The sequence below is a fragment of the Gadus chalcogrammus genome, chromosome 22, assembly GCF_026213295.1.
Source record: "Gadus chalcogrammus isolate NIFS_2021 chromosome 22, NIFS_Gcha_1.0, whole genome shotgun sequence".
Lineage (NCBI taxonomy): Eukaryota > Metazoa > Chordata > Actinopteri > Gadiformes > Gadidae > Gadus > Gadus chalcogrammus.
In genome coordinates, this window is record NC_079433.1 from 20,615,509 (window position 1) to 20,632,767 (window position 17,259).

The 17,259-nt window shown below is 46.0% G+C and overlaps 1 protein-coding gene across 1 annotated transcript in view; it reads left to right on the forward strand.

Moving 5' to 3' along the window:
• Positions 1-17,259, forward strand: part of LOC130376077 (serine/threonine-protein phosphatase 6 regulatory ankyrin repeat subunit A-like) — a 49,699-nt gene that overhangs the window by 12,167 nt on the left and 20,273 nt on the right. Inside the window, exons 8-18 of the mRNA XM_056583294.1 lie at positions 2,717-2,824; positions 3,190-3,294; positions 3,932-4,010; positions 6,134-6,248; positions 6,758-6,840; positions 7,051-7,114; positions 7,274-7,342; positions 8,503-8,643; positions 8,911-9,022; positions 9,228-9,254; positions 9,372-9,446. Of these exons, the coding sequence (XP_056439269.1) occupies positions 2,717-2,824; positions 3,190-3,294; positions 3,932-4,010; positions 6,134-6,248; positions 6,758-6,840; positions 7,051-7,114; positions 7,274-7,342; positions 8,503-8,643; positions 8,911-9,022; positions 9,228-9,254; positions 9,372-9,446 (978 nt within the window). The remainder of the gene's footprint in view (positions 1-2,716; positions 2,825-3,189; positions 3,295-3,931; positions 4,011-6,133; positions 6,249-6,757; positions 6,841-7,050; positions 7,115-7,273; positions 7,343-8,502; positions 8,644-8,910; positions 9,023-9,227; positions 9,255-9,371; positions 9,447-17,259) is intronic.

The following is a 17,259-nucleotide window of genomic DNA, read 5'->3' on the forward strand; positions in this document are numbered from 1 at the left end:
CGTTTCGGCTGGCCATGCAGGCTGTGATGGTGGACCGATCTTCAGCCATCCACTGGTCAAGAGATTCTTGCGTGGGGCTAGACGGGTTAGGCCTGTTTCACGCGTGCTTACACCACGCTGGGATCTCCCCACCGTGTTGCGCGGATTGTCCAGGGATCCTTTCGAGCCTCTCTCCCAGGCCCCTTTGGATGCCCTGTCATTTAAGACGGCGCTCTTGTTGGCCTTGGTTTCTGCCAAGCGGGCCGGTGAGCTAACCGCTCTGTCTGTCAGCCCGAGTTGCTTGTTGCTAAACGAGGACAGCTCCTTCGCGTTGCTCAGACCTAATCCTGCGTTCCTCCCGAAGAACATTAATAGTTATTTTCGGTCGAGGGATATTGTGCTTAAGGCTTTTCACCCCCCGCCTCATTCTAGTGAGGCGGAGGCTGAGTTGCATCTCCTGTGCCCGGTTCGGGCGTTGGCTATGTACGTGAATCGCTCGGCAGCGTTCCGCTCCACACAACAGTTGTTTGTGTGTTATAGCGACGCTAGCAGGGGCCGCGCTCTCTCTAAGCAGCGGTTTTCTCGCTGGGTATGTGAGGGTGTTTGCCTAGCCTACTCTCGGCAGGGCTTGGCGCCACCGTTGGGCGTTAAAGCTCACTCCACACGGAGCGTGGCCGCTTCAACGGCTCTACTCAAGGGCGTTTCGGTGGAAGACATCTGCGCGGCTGCGTCTTGGTCTTCCCTCGGCCTCTTTGTCCGTTTTTACATGTTAGACATGTCCAGGGGCTCACTCGGCAACTCTGTGCTAGAGTCCGGGACCCCTTTTTACGGCTTAAGAATATAGACATGTTCTTTAAAGCGGCGTGGTTGGATTTCCTCTCGCCGGCTGGCGAGTTGGTCTTGATTACCAGTCTCTTACTCTCCCACCTTTTTTCAAATGAAAAACAGGCTAGGGGGTTTTCTATTGGCTCGCCAATTGTCTGGTGGTTTTGTTTACCAGTGAGGCACTCCCGCCGTTTTCTTCAAATAAGAAACGGCCGAGAGAGTCCCATTATTGGAGAGCCGAATTCCGTAGCTCCGCCCCCGGTGGTAGCGGACCTAATGGAAACCGTGTTGCTCTGGTTTTCTTTTCCTTTTCATGGGTTCCATGAAGCACGGAATAGAGCCGGAGTCTTTACAGACTCACTTTTTTCTCCCTTGATCATTGCGTTGCTTGATCTAGGAGGAATTCGTTTTTATAAAGCTGTTGTGTTTTACACTTCCTTGGCTTTTTGAGTCTTAATGTGTTCTGGTGACTTAGGTCGTTTTGACTGGGGTCCAGCAGGAGTACATTGATCGGGCTCCGCTCGCAGCTTCACCTTAGCCCATAAGGCGAAGCCTAGACGGCGTAGCCTACATGAAATAGAACGATAGTTATGTTATTATAACTCTAGTTCTATGATTGTAGGCGTAGCCGTCTAGTTTCCCACCTGCTGTACCCTCCAAATGCTGAAAGAAAAGCGTGGAGGATGAGCGACGGTATACACCGCGTTATATAGACACGATACCGTGGGAAATGTGGGCGGTGCCCACGCTGATAGGTGCATAGTTTGAATTTTCAGCGCGCGCAGGCGCGCGCACGGGACAAGCCCATAAGGCGAAGCCTAGACGGCTACGCCTACAATCATAGAACTAGAGTTATAATAACATAACTATCGTTATCTTCCACTTACCTAGGGTCAAACAAGAAGCACCTTTCCTTTGTCTCCTCAATCAGCCCTGGGCCCAGTCTCCCGAAAGCATTGTTAGCCTAAGTGGATCGTGAAGTGCGTTGTACGAGCATCGTACAGTTTTCATACCGTTTCCCGAAAGCATCGTTGGTAATGAACGTCGTGAAAACGCTCGTAGCTAACGAGGACTCCAGGGGTACTCTTAGGATGCTAAGAGCATCCTACTATAGGCTTTAGCCTACTATAGCCTCAGTGGCGTCACCAGCGGACATTCCGTGTATTGGATGGATAGGATTTGTGCACCTGTAACACAGACTTGTGAACTCGTAGACCCTATTTAGTGTTTACAATGGTAGAAAAAATATTTACGACTTCAAATGTACTGTTACACATTTGTGACTTTAGTGTACGCATACAAAATCTGCAGTTACAGGTGCTAAAGACTTTTGGTACAATAATACCTTCATAGAAATACATCATTCTAGCTATTCCCAGGTCAAAGATATTTGGGAGATGTTGCTCGTCGTTCATTTTAAAATTCTGTTTTGGAATGTTGAGTTTGTTTATTTGTTGTGCCTGTGCGTCTTGTCACGGGCAAGAGCAGTTTGCACCGGAGCATAGTTTGAATCAATGTAAGACTAATTAGTAGATTCACCATTCGCAAGGAAATAAAATCTATCAAGTATCTGTACTTTCTAGAAGCTGGAATAGTGTGGTTAACACTTACTTCCCTTTGAATGAGTAGTGGAATTGTTTAAATATTACGTTTTAAGGACAAAGCCAGGTGTTTCTCCTGCCAGTAATTGTTGGCGAAGAAGAAACACAGAAGCCCTCAAGGAAATATGATAACCAGTCGCAGCCTCGCTTTGTTATTTTGGTCATTATAATGTAGCCATATGGTTCTAAAGTGTGTGTGTGTGTGTGTGTGTGTGTGTGTGTGTGTGTGTGTGTGTGTGTGTGTGTGTGTGTGTGTGTGTGTGTGTGTGTGTGTGTGTGTGTGTGTGTGTGTGTGTGTGTGTGTGTGTTAGGTCAACGATGTGAATAGCCTAGGTAACAGCCCGCTCCATGTGGCCTGTTATAACGGACAGAACGTGGTGGTCCATGAACTCCTTGCCTCCGGGGCCAACGTCAACCAAGTGAGTCTGAGACGCCTCCCGTTGTCATGGATAACACTTTCAGAAATGTTAAAAAAAAAAGTCTCGGTATACAATGAAACAGCATGTGACATCAAGATCACCAGAAAATTATTGATACCTATGCCAAAGTTCATAGTGTCTCTGATAAGTAAAATTTATGTCTGGTAGTTTTAACATGACCCTGCTAGTAACAGTCTGTCTCTGTGCGAGTTGTGTCGGCTCGCAAGTATCGGCCCTAAAAGTCATTTTAGGGCTCGCAAGCTAAATAGTTTGTTTTAGTTTGAGAACCACTGCTTCACATGATGGTGTGCGTTTGCAGAAAAACAAAACATCCATAGTTATTTTACTTCCCCTTCCTGTTCCAGGTGAACAAGCAGGGATTCACTGCACTGCACTTTGCCACCTCCACCCACCAGGGGGCGCTGTGTCAAGAACTGCTGCTGGCCAACAAAGCTCACGTCAACCCCAGAGTGGGTACAGAATCATTCACCATAACTACACTGCTCGATTAGACGTTCACTCATCATATTCACATTCACACAGTCACACTTTGATAAATGCTTCGTCCTCAGGAACCCTGTGGCTGTTGACGTGTGCCTCAGTAGCACACACACGCATTATAAGCAGATTCTTGAGTTGAAATGGTGTCCACACAGTCCCTCAAGTGACCATTCATTGTGTGTGTGTGTGTGTGTGTGTGTGTGTGTGTGTGTGTGTGTGTGTGTGTGTGTGTGTGTGTGTGTGTGTGTGTGTGTGTGTGTGTGTGTGTGTGTGTGTGTGTGTGTGTGTGTGTGTGTGTGAAGCTGGTGGGCTCCATCTCTAACACAGATCAGTGGTTCCCCCACTGAGTCAGCCGACCACATGCTGCTTATGATATACCGGGAAAATGGCTCATTCACCATCTCAACCCTGGAACTAGAACCAAACTGTCTCTGACTCTCTGCCTCTGTCTCTCTCTCTGCCGCTGTGTTGCTCACTCCATCTATCACTCTTTTCATTTCGGTTTCTCTTTACTCTTTCTTTCGGTATTTCTCTGTCTCTGTCTGTGTCTCTGTCACTGACTCCCCCTGTTTCTATCTAAGTCTCTCTACCTCTCTCTGCCTCCAGAGTAAAGACGGGAAGACTCCCCTCCACATGGCCGCTTCCCACGGCAGGTTCTCTCGTGCTCAGTCCCTTATTAAGAACGGTGAGACACACACACACACAAGGTGCTACTGGTGAACCCATCAAATGTGGAGGTCAACCCTGATCATTGTGAGAGGTCAACCTTGATCATTGTGAGAGGTCAACCGAGGTCAGTGTGAGAGGTCAACCGAGGTCAGTGTGAGAGGTCAACCGGGGTCAGTGTGAGAGGTCAACCGAGGTCAGGTGTACGGGCGAAGCCACTGTCAGCTATGCACCCGCTAGTCAGTACCTAAAGTCCTAGCAAGTCCTACTTTGATTCAAACTAGCTGTTTAATAATTTCAGTTGCACCACCAATACGTGTAATGTCCCGCCTAGTAACAACTTTGTAATGGAAACTTTGAGCGTAGGCAGTTAGTTGTCTCTTCAACATTAGCACTCCCAAGTTGTATCGAATCAACAACAAGCTATTGTGTAAACGAGGGAGAGCATTAGAAGACCAGAGAGGAGGACATTGACTCGCATGAAAGTTGAAATCGTCTGTATGTTTTGTTGCACTCATGAACTCTAGAATTACTTTGTATTGTAATCACAAGTTAAACAGTAAAACCAGCCCAGTATCCTGCGTAGAGGCGTGCTGCTGGGATCTGTGTTCACTGAGCTACAATCCTAGCCTCCCACCCCCATAATTATACACAAGTGTTACAGATTTTTCACACACAACCTCTTAGGGGTTGGTGTAATTTGGTAACAGCTAATGGGGCCTACACACCGCCCAGACCAGAACCAACGGCCAACTGCCTTTATCCGAACACTCCGTTGCCCCTCGTCTGACCTGTTCGGCAGAAAAGTTGCATTGTAACACACCGCGAAGACTAATGCCAACTATACAATAGCGTGTGCTAGCAGCGCTCAACCAATCAGAGGCTCCGATCCTCAGACTCCAACACTCTCAGACTTTGCATGTTGATTCGGACTAGACACTGTGTGCGCGGTTCCAAAAGCTTCCAACACAGGAAACACACAAAACTGATTTGTTCCGAACTCGTCCGAGTCCCTCCAAACGGGGGAGTGTGTGCCACACTAATGCCACGTTTCCACTGCAGGGTGCAGTACGGTTCGCCTCAGTCCAGTAGGGAGGGGGCGGTATAGCCCAGCTCAGTTCCGAGGTTGCGTTTCCACCGCCGACAGTACCCTTTATGGTTGGCCGGATGTCGATCGCCGCGGCAGCTACGTAAACATCGTGACATCATAGCATGTCGACACAGTGTAGCCTGCTCAATAAAAACAATGGAAACGTTTTACGTTATTGTCGCGTTTTACATGTCGCGTTTTACGCAACATGTTCATTGTAAAGAATAATACCTCGAGGCTACTGTTTGTTTGTTTTTATCCCCACGTCACCCGGAAGTGACGATTCTGTCGACCAATCAACGGTGGGGGTGTGTAGGTCGAATTTTCCGGCACCCTTTCAGGCGTCTCAGTACCCCAACGGAGGAGTACTGAAGACGAGGGCAAAACGAGTACGGCTCAGTCCGGGTCACGCCCACATTTGGAGGTGGAAACGCAATCCGTACCGCACCTTTGCGAACCGAACCGTACCGCACCCTGCAGTGGAAACGCACCATAAGGGCTACCTAATAACTAGTATTTGTGGTTCAACCGGTGTTCATTTAGTATGTCTAACTGACTTTAATAAACACTTACGTTCAAACTAGACTATGTTTTGTGCATTCTCAAAGCTGGTGCCAACTGGCCCGTACTCTTCCAGCTGTTAACTGTGTGTGTGTGTGTGTGTGTGTGTGTGTGTGTGTGTGTGTGTGTGTGTGTGTGTGTGTGTGTGTGTGTGTGTGTGTGTGTGTGTGTGTGTGTGTGTGTGTGTGTGTGTGTGTGTGTTGCAATGGAAGCAAGGTTATTTAGTCGCTAGGGTGTTCAACCTGACTCCAAGCCATATGGTTCATATGGGATCAGTCAGTCTGTTATGGTCAGGCCTTCCTGAGCAAGTTGGCTAACCCCCAATGCACTTTTTTGACAATAGTGCACCCCCGTGCACTACCGCTCTTTTGACATGCAAGGCGACAGCCAGCTCGTCAGGGACACATCAACACTCAGCTAGGAGGAGCCGGGGCTCTCCCTCTCAAGTCTCTTTGAGGCCTTCTAAATGGTGTCTTTGTGTGTGTGTCTAGGTGCGGAGCTTGACTTGGAGGACAAGAGCGGGAACTCTGCGGTCCACCTTGCCGCCCGCCACGGCCACCAGATGGTGGTCGCCGCCCTCATCGACCACGGCGCCGTCACCGCCAAGTCAGTTCACACACCGTGTTTCTCTCTCGCTCTCTCTCTCTGTCTCTCGCTCTCGCTCTCTCGCTCTCTCGCGCTCTCTCTCTCTCTCTCTCTCTCTGTCTCTGTCTCTGTCTCTCTCTGACTCTCTCTCTCTGACTCTCTCTCTCTCTGACTCTCTCTGACTCTCTCTCTCTCTCTGACTCTCTCTCTCTGACTCTCTCTCTCTGACTCTCTCTCTAACTAACTCTGACTCTCTCTCTCTGTCTCTGTCTCTGTCTCTGTCTCTGTCTCTGTCTCTCTCTGACTCTCTCTCTCTGACTCTCTCTCTCTCTCTCTCTCTCTCTCTCTCTCTCTCTCTCTCTGACTCTCTCTCTCTGACTCTCTCTCTAACTCACTCTGACTCTCTCTCTCTGCCTCTGTCTCCACATCTCTCTGTGTATCTGTACCTGTAAAGGAGTGAAGGATTGTAGCACAGAAGCAGCCCTCTCTTGCCACTACCTCTAGCGGTGTGTTGTTTGTCTGTGTTTCAGGAGAGGATCTCATGGGATGTTTCCCCTGCACCTCGCCGCACTCAGCGGCTTCTCACACTGCTGCAGGAAGCTGCTCCCTTCAGGTCTCACGCAAGCACACCCAGAGACAGACTGAGACACAGGGATATACACAGACATAGACATACACGCACACATGCACCCGGTCGCACGCAGACACATACACACACATGCACACTTAATCTCGCATATAGCGACACTTGCATGCATTACACACTTGCATACAGACGCACACACTCGCATACAAAAATGCTCACCTTGACATTTTTCTGCAGGCTTTGACATAGACACCCCGGATGACTTCGGAAGGACCTGTCTACATGCTGCTGCAGCAGGAGGGTCAGTCGCTGTAGCTCAACCCACCTGTCGGTCACTGAGACAGTTTTTATTATATAAACATTATCCTTAACTTATTTATTTAGGTCTGTATCTTATCACTTAAACAATAAATTACAAATAATAACATAGCACCATCTTCTTTCTGACCCCACCCTCTAGGAATGTGGAGTGTTTGAACCTGCTGTTGAACGCGGGAGCAGACTTCAACAGGAGGGACAACTTTGGCCGGTAAGCTCTGTCAACAATAGTATTATTGTTACGTGCATGTATGAGGGATGTACTGAAGTAAGGTGACACTTCCTGTTTGGACATTTCATGATTTCTTACAAGCTCTGTGTGCGTTCAGATGGGTGGGGCTGTCGACCAATGCGCAAATGGGAGGGCAGGAGGGCAAGTCGGAAAAGCCAGAGCAAATAAAACATAAGATTGCCGATTTCTTTTGTTCATCCTCCGACGACAATGCTTCAGCCAGAATGGTCAACTTTAAGATTTCCGTCCTGGGTCGGAATGTTTGTTTTTGTTTTGGCCTGTATGTTGTGATTCACTGTTCTCAGAGCACCCAGGGTCGCCAGGTTTTAAAGAAATTGTGAAAAAAAAAAAATGCAAGTAATCCACTGAGATTGTGGTAAACACAGGTGAGCCTTGGAGTTGCATTTGAAAGAAGGAGACGGCTTGGAGCCCAGAAGGATTTAAGATTGATGGCACATCAGCTGTTTTAATGAATTGCAAACGTATACATTAGACTTTCGGTGCACGTGTGAGAGGCTGAAGTCTAGGACTCGTCCGTGCTTGTTATTGTCAAAATATAATAATTGTGCTTCGCTCAAAATATAAGGCGTTTCTTCACTTCCCTTAAGCGGGGGGGCACTAGCTCAGGTGGTAGAGCGGGTTGGCTGGTAACCTGAAGGTTGTTGGCACCTAACCCTGACTGATGTCGCGATGTGATGTCGAATCCAGACATCCTGCTGATGCTGGAACAGACTTCCAACTCTCCAGCAGAAGCGCCCCAAGGCCATGAAATGCGCCGAGCGGGAAAAAATGATGATGATGATGATGACTTAACCTGGCAACCTGCGAGAGCATTGAGTCTGGGGAGGAGCCATCAGGTGCTGACCACTCGGTCCAATATTGTGAATTTGGACCGCAGTGCCCATTTTAAATACTTGCTGTCAATGTAATATATTGTCTCGCCCCCAACACCAACCCCTATTTGTCTACAAGTACCATCACTCCTACCTTTCCCTTTCCAGTTCCCCATGTAATGGACTGAAACACTAATGGACCAACACTCAGAAGTAACCAGTCCCCAGACACTCCTTTTAGTTGCGTTCAACCTATCGGCCAATCACAACCTCAACCAGAACCTCTCTGTCCCCCCCCCCCCCCAGGACCCCGCTCCACTACGCTGCGGCCAACTGTAACTACCACTGTGTGTTCGCCCTGGTGGGCTCCGGGGCCAGCGTCAGAGAGCTGGACAAGAGGGGCTGCAGCCCCCTGCACTACGCAGCCGCCGGAGACGCAGCCGGGAAGTCAGTACTGTGTGTGTGTGTGTGTGTGTGTGTGTGTGTGTGTGTGTGTGTGTGTGTGTGTGTGTGTGTGTGTGTGTGTGTGTGTGTGTGTGTGTGTGTGTGTGTGTGTGTGTGTGTGTGTGTGTGTGTGTGTGTGTGTGCGCGCGCTGAATTTCTACAATGGAATCTGCTCGTAACTGAAAAGTGCTTAAATTCTCTTTTTTCCCTCCAGTGCATGTCCTATCCCCAATGCTCGTTCTCCAATAGTATTCTGTGTGTGTGTGTCAGGTGCCTGGAGTACCTGTTGAGGAACGATGCGGACCCAGGTGTGCGAGACAACCACGGCTTCAGCCCTGTGCACTACGCCTCGGCCTACGGTCACACGCTGTGCCTGGAACTGGTGCGAGCTGCTCCACCAACACACTGCTTGCATAAACTCCAAGTGTCACGTTGTAATTATAGTAATCAAGCGCATTACCAGTCGCAATGAACGCTCTTGTGTGTCGGTTCTAACCCTTACCCTAACCCTAACCACGTTGTAATTATAGTAATCAAGCGCGTTACCAGTCGCAATGATCGCTCTTTTGTGTCGCTTTCTGTTTCAGATTGCTAGTGAGACGCCCCTGGATGTGGTGAGTTTGGGCGGTTTTACAAGACAGTGAGCAAAAGGGCAACGTCGACACCCTCTGCTGGGAATGTAGTGAGTATTGCAGCCTGTTGTGCTGAGTGCGTTTCCCCTTCGGTTTCAGCTGATGGACACATCTGGACTGGAGCTGCTGAGTGATTCAGAGTGCAGCGCCCCCGTCAGCCCGCTGCACCTGGCCGTGAGTCCTGCACTGGTTCTTTCCCACCTCCCCGCTCTTCTCCACCTCCCTTTGTGTGTTTTGATTCAGCTCATTCGACAGGTCGCTGTCGAATTCAACTTGATGAGGTCTAAGTTAGAAGGCACGACGTCAGTGTATCTCTGAGATGCATCTAGGGGTTTTTAGTTTTTTTGCACTACCCTCCACTCCACTTATTTTTAGAAACTAGGTCGTACCGTACGTGGATTTTTTTGTCTTTACACAAATTTTGATTGTGCATGATTGTGTTTCTTGAAAGCCTAGATCTAAAGATCTAATGACTTAGGGCCCTATCTATGAAGGTATTATTGTAGCAAAAGTCTTTAGCACCTGTAACTGCAGATTTTAAATGCGTTCACTAAAGTCACATTCAATTTGAAGTCGTAAATATTTATTTTGCATGTGTACTCTAAAAGTCACAAATGTGTAACAGTACATTTGAAGTCGTAAATGTTTTTTCTGCCATTGTAAACACAAAATAGCGTCTATGAGTTCACAAATCTGTGTTACAGGTGCACAAATCCTATCCTGTGCATTACAACTTCAAAGAGTCATACACTTGACACTTTTGCTACAATCGTTGCAGCACAGTTGGTGCAAAACACATTCGCACACCCGTGTTTCAAAATCTGAGAACATGCCCAAAAGTGTGCATTCGTAAACCCAAATGTGAACTAATGCATCAGAAGTTGTGAAAAAATGTCCTCACAAATAAAATGATAGGCTACAGAAGGCTATGTTGATTCAGCATTTTAATGAGCGAGCACAAGTCCATTGTTACAACTGCTCGAATCTGCTCCTGCAAGTCTCAGCTGTGGGTTTTTTCGCAGGTAGTTTTGCAACACGTCTAGGTGGTACATGTGTAGCAAAAGTATTTTGTATCCGTAGATGCAAGCAGAGCGTCCGTGGGCGGGACAAAATAGTTCCACCCATAATTTCCTAATCCAATGAGAGTCGCCGGCAGGGGTGCATTTTTCAAATTACACTGGGACCCATCGCAGCCTTGGACCTTTAAAGATCGCAGCACACTCTTTGCGTGGGATACTTCCTTTCTGGAGAAGTGAAGAGGTCGTCCTACTGGACGGAGGTGGGTATCCTACATTATGTTAAATGAAATGACTTAGTTCAAGTGAATTCCCTGTCTTGGATGCGGCGCCGCCTGTGTGAAGTTGCCCCCCCCCCCCCAATTATTCGAAAATAGTTTGAATACCCCCAACCGCCCAAATGATTCGAAAATATGTGTTAAGTGCTGGTTTGTACTGGTAAAATTACAATTTGCTACGCGATCACCAGATAGCTAGGCTAGTAGTACTCATGCTTGTCCATTGAGCACTTGACATAGCCTCGGGAGGGTCGCCGCTGACGCATAGCCTTTGGCGCATGCAGGTGTCTTTCAAGGTGTGTCTACTATACTTGCTCGCTGAGCTAAATCTAAACCCTAACAAGTTTGTTTCGGTTCACTTTAGCTAATATACAACTTTTCCTGCAGGATTTACACATTCCTCACATCGACTGGGAGGACAGTGGCCTCATTCCGGATCCTTACTGTGGTGTCCATGTGCCCGAGAGTGACTACCCTCTCAGGCCTGAGGAACTTGCGGGACTTCATGCAGTAGTGGACCCACTGGCACCGTCCACATGCATGGGGGTGGACATATTCATGGCTGCAGTGCAGTACATGCAAAGCTTAGGGTATATATATAAGATTATGTACCCTCATTTCATGAGTGATTCTCAGATCATTCAGCTCCCAGAGCTTTAGAGATGGGTGTTACAACATTGAAACTAGGGATGCACCGATCCGATATTTGTATCGGTATCGGTACCGATATTGAAGACATTTCTAGATCGGGTATCGGTGACAAATGGGCCGATCCATATTTAAAAAAAAAAATAATAATATTTTTTTTTTTTTTTTTTTTTTACGTTTATGTACATACTTGAATCCTATTCCTACTACCTTGCTGCTTTGATAATTGAATTTCCCACGAAAATGTTCTCACGGGATTAATAAAAGTGTATCTATCTATCTATTGGCTGATCTATTCAGTTTCTATGCTGTGCGCTGTGAGTGACGTCATAAACAAGCAACACGCCGTGCGGAGCCTACAGTGATTGCAAAATGGAGCGAGCAAAAGGATCTGCTATCTGGAGCTATTTCACTTTACCTAAGCCAGCAAGCACCACGGCTACATGCAACATATGCAAAGTAAATGTCCCGAGGGGTGGTACTAAACCTTCTAGCTTTAATACCACAAACCTTATAAAGCACCTCCAAAAATTCAAGTCTCATGATCCCAGTCTTTTCCCCTCAATGAAACTTACAGTTTGTAGCCATAATTTCGCGCTGTTTTTCTATATCGGTATCGGATCGGTATCGGCCGATACTAAACCTCAGATATCGGTATCGGTATCGGAGGTGAAAAAAGCGGATCGGTGCATCCCTAAGAAACGTCTTGTAATGTATAGAGAACATAGTTATGGCTTGTGAAAAACTTTATATTTGGATTAAAACGCATGAAAATATAAATGAATGGTCTTAATAAATTTTCTTTGGCAAGTGACCATGGTATAAGAGGGATAATGCCCTTCGAGGTGTCCAACATTAGTTCTGTCTGTTAATTCTTGTTCATTTGAATGGGAAAAAATGTTGACGGTCCAAATGTTAAGTCGACTGACCCTCGGGAACGAATAATCGAGTATTCTGACCCATCCCTACTCTGGATCAGAGTAATGTTGATAGGTTTGTGGAATGGTGTGACAAGATTGCAGTGGTGAAGTCTACTTTTTTGTAGTGGGTATACTGTGATGATTCCCTCCTAGCCTCGTACACACCCGTCCTTTAAACACCACCATGAGTAATTGAGATTATTCAACACTCGATATTGTTATCAGTTTCTACGACAATAAACAGTCAAATTAAAATCAACATTAGGCACTAGCATCAAATAAACTATAAAGCATTAATAAATAAATAACTGTTGACTATATATACACTACTACTGTATGTAACCGGCCTGGACTCAGTTATAATGTGCGAAGGAGACAATAAGCCTTTTTTAGCCTCTCAGGCCCTGAGGGCGCATGACCCATGCAAAATAAAACAAACTTCACATTACATTAGGGATATTTGGTGGAATACAAAAAAAAGTGCACAGCAGCGCAGGAATGAGTAGTATTTGGCAATATAACAATCACAATGACAGTCAACAATCAACACAGCAAATATGACTCATTTTAACATGTGTGCAACAGCACTTGAATGAGTATTTCTGACTCAATAAATTAAGCCAAACCCGACCTCACTGGTGCCAAGGCACATTTCTAGACTTTGACTGAAGTCATCGTAGGTCTGGTAGTGTGATGGTACACGGAGTGTGCGGAAGCACGTGGATGCCCTTGGATAATTGTTGTTATCCACCACCTCCACCTTCATATCGGTCATTAATTTTCAGATATCAACAAATGACTTTGTCTGTCTACGGCAATTAAAGGTCTCTAAAGGCATTCAATTCTATCTATATCAACCCTTAAAGGTCCCATGACATGCTATTTTATGTATTCTTTAATATAGGTATTAGTGGGCAACTAACACAGTATTCAAAGACGTTCCCGAAATTCAGCCGTGGTGCAGAGTTACAGCCACTCCGAGCCAGTCGCACATTGAGCTTCCCCCAAATGCGCTGTTTCGGTGGGCGTGTCAAGGAGGAGGGTGGGGGTGTGGCCCTGAGCAGCTTGCAGCCACGGTACCATGCGCTCTGTTTACAGTGGATGTATCGCAATGGCGAGGCGCACACAGCCTTTAGCCGTGTTCTGTAAATATTCTAGAACACACGGGAGTCCTGGAGCTCTATATCTAAATATTATCATATAGCCTACACAGATATCTATATCATATAATATATATTATCACGGCCAAAAGCTGTGTGAGCCGATATTATGAATCTCAAACGACCGCGTTGGGTTCTCCGACGTTCCTGGTTCTTCAACGTCCACATCAATGTGAATACACACACTGTAACGCAAGTGTTTCTTGTCGGTTCTTTGACGTGTCTTGTATTTCCACAACGAGACTGTCGTGGGGGTTATCTGAGCCATGGTTGAGAAGGAATTGGGGGAAAGGAACTTTGGTTTGACTCGCTGAAGTACATGAACTGCGACATGCCGCCGGTTGCCGCGAGGCACCATCGCCCGGCAGCGGGCAGCCGGCAGCAGGCAGCGCGCGGTTCAGTCGACTTCAGGTTGATGTGAAAGTGGAAGAACCAGAGACGTCGCAGAACCCGACAAAGTCGTTTGTGATTCATAATATCGTCTGGAGGCGCACACAATATGTTATATGATATAGATATCTATGTATTATATGATATTATTTAGATATAGAGCTCCAGGACTGTAACGCAAGTGTTGTACACTTGCTTGTTATTTGGATAACCGTTCTGCTGTTGGTGTGATGGCGCATAACACGTCGGACTCTCCTCTCTGGTATTTCTACAACGAGACTCGTATTGGGGGTTATCTCAGCCAAGGTTGAGAATGAATTGGGGGGAAGGAACTTTGGCTTTGACTCCCTCAAGAACATGAACCACGACATGGAGGAGAAAGGGATTGTTGGCGGCGAATGTCTCCCGCTTGAGCCCCGCTGAGGGACCACCGCCGGAGGCGGAGGTGCATAAGCGCTGCCCGGCAAAGATCCCTTTCTCCTCCTTGCCCGCTGCCGCCGGGTGCCTCGCGGCAACCGGCGGCATGTCGCAGTTCATGTACTTCAGCGAGTCAAACCAAAGTTCCTTTCCCCCAATTCCTTCTCAACCATGGCTCAGATAACCCCCACGACAGTCTCGTTGTGGAAATACAAGACACGTCAAAGAACCGACAAGAAACACTTGCGTTACAGTGTGTGTATTCACACACACACATGTGGCGCTCGCACGGTCGAGTCTCATTGGCGGGCCAACGTCTCTGGGCGGGCCAGGCAGAGTAAGGGGAGGAGCTGAGATTCCTGATGACGTCATGAATACAGACATTCTAAATCAGCGCGCTTTAGCCTCCGTTTTTTCAAAGGCGAGCAGAACAGCTAGTGCTAGTTTTACACCAAACGCAAGTTTTAGCCACTGGGGGACCATAGGCAGGCTAGGGGAACTCATATTTATGTTGGAAAACCTCACAAAGTGAGATTTTCATGTCATGGGACCTTTAACTGCTTTTATTGTGAGTATGTGTTTTCAATGTAGTGCTCCAATTTTGTTGTATTTTAGATGCAATTACAATAAAACGCATTCCGATCTGACTGTACCTTGTAATTTGGCCTGAAAAGGTCTTGCCCAGTCAATGTTTGGGGTCTTGTGTAAGAAAATGGAAGAAAAATTGATTCATAGCAATTGGGGTAAATCATATTTACTGTAACTGTAAAATGTAGAAAAAAACTACTCCACTCCTTCAGCTCTGTCCTGAACTCCTCCAAGTCTGCCCTGGATTTGAGGCTGGGTAGAGCATGAAGGCATTGGCCTTATCATGTAGAGATAAATGTTGTTTTTCTAATTATTCAAAGTATTAAAATATGGTGGGTAGCGTGTTTTGTTTATATGTAATACTTGAGATGCTACGCAGATCCTCTAAATCTTTTCTGACAATTTTAATCTATTCACTTTACAGCTACATGACACTTGACACTAAAAGCTAGGATATAGATTAGGTATTAAGAAACGTGGAATGTCAATGATATTGGTATCGATTCCTAATTTTCTTGTGTTGTTACATTTGTAGGAAACATGCAACCGCATAGAACCCAAAATAAACTACCCAACAAGAGACACAGAAATACAGTAAAATTTGCAATTACATGGGCAAAGCCATACACTGAATCATGACATTTCTCGTACTCCAGCCTTCAATACCTTTTATCACACCATGCTGCATGAGTAGGCAAGTAGTCAACAGCTAAGTCCTCCCCACAAATTTGACATGACTGCTAAGAGAGGGTCATAAATAAGTGTATGATTAAACAAAAATAATGTTGCCAGCAATGCTGATGTATTTTAATCAAACAACGATTTGTATTATTTTCCTGAATTGTATTATTATGTATGAAACTAAAACATCAGTGGAAGCTTACTATGGCAATGACGTCATCATTTACGTCTTTGGCAGCTGCTGTGTCTTCGGCGTCGTCTTCGTCATCGTCATAAATAAGGTTGGGCTCATCTTTCTGAAACAATACAAAAGTAGAAGGACTTTGCGCCATAGTGTAACGCGGAATACATCACAAAAACACACAAAAAAAAGACTTGCATTGCATAATTTGATATGGTGGGGAAGGAATCTGTGTGCTTTGGAATCTTATGGAATTCCACAGCAGTATGTGCCAATGGTTTGAGATCCAGGCTCTCCTAGAGCGGTACTATAAAACATACTCTCCGCTGTTGGATGATGTTTTTAGGATCTTCCCCGTGTACCCCTGTGTCCCCTGGGGTAGGGATGTAATTTTTCTCTTGCCACTGCCACCTTGATAAAATAGAATGTAATTTTTCAAACCACTTTGTAAGGGGGACTGATTGACAGGGTACAAAAGAACATTACTGGTTGGTGAATTACACAAAAAAACAATGTTAAAAATAAGCAGCGTGAGGGCCTGAAAAATACTTTACAGGACAGGAATAGTACAAGGCAGCCAATGATTAATTTGTGGCGGTCTAACTGAATGTTTGAAAAATAATAAATAATTACTCGTCGGCCAGAACAGTAACCTTAAGCCAGGAGTATGCTCATCTGACAACTGTTGCGCATTCACACGAATTCCAAAATGTATGCGTGGTAATCCCAGAGCATACATTCCGCGATACAACCAAAACAAGAAGATGAAACTTTACAGAATATGTCTTTAGAAATATATTTGTTTTGTAGTTTTCAGAAACACATGCTTCACCACCAGAAACATTAAACTTCAATAAAACATTTGGTTACACTTCACTTGAAGGTACTTACATAAGGGTGCCATGATACTGTCTTAACTATTACATAACATCGTTCATGAACATCTAATACACATTATTAATACTTATAACGGATGGATAACAAAAACAAATAACACTTAATGACAATGAAGTGTGTTTGATGTTCATGACAGTGTCATGCCATGTGCTTTCACTTTGATGAAAGTTCCACGGTGAAAACCAAAGGATTTCTTGCCAGGCGATATGAAAGATGTGAATCAGAAGCATTTACATTTACATTTAGGGCATTTAGCAGACGCTTTTATCCAAAGCGACTTACAATAAGTACATTTGTCATAAGAAGTGCATCAATGTATCGCTATCGGTACAGAAAGGATGTTCATAGAACCAAGTGCAAGTACCACGATCGCTAGGTCAATCAATTCCCCATGTTACAGCCATGATAGCAGCTACTGCAGTTGCTACACATTTAAGTACTACAATACAATACAATACAGTACAATGTACAATGGTGGTCAGAAGTGGGAAGGTGGCTATGCAGAGTCGAGTTGGACTCTGAACAGGTGAGTCTTGAGTCTTTTTCGGAAGATAGTGACCGACTCTGCGGTCCTGAGGGCGGCAGGGAGCTCGTTCCACCACTGAGGTCCCAAAACCGAGAAAAGTTGTGACTTTGCTGAACGGCCTTTGCTAGCTCTTAGCGATGGCGGTTCCAGACGTCCAGCTGAGGTAGTTGAGCGGAGGGATCGAGCTGGGGTGTGTGGCTTTAGCAATGCTTGGAGGTAGGCAGGGGCAGTTCCCTCGACTGCCTTGTATGCCAGTACCATCGTCTTAAATTTGATGCGAGCTAC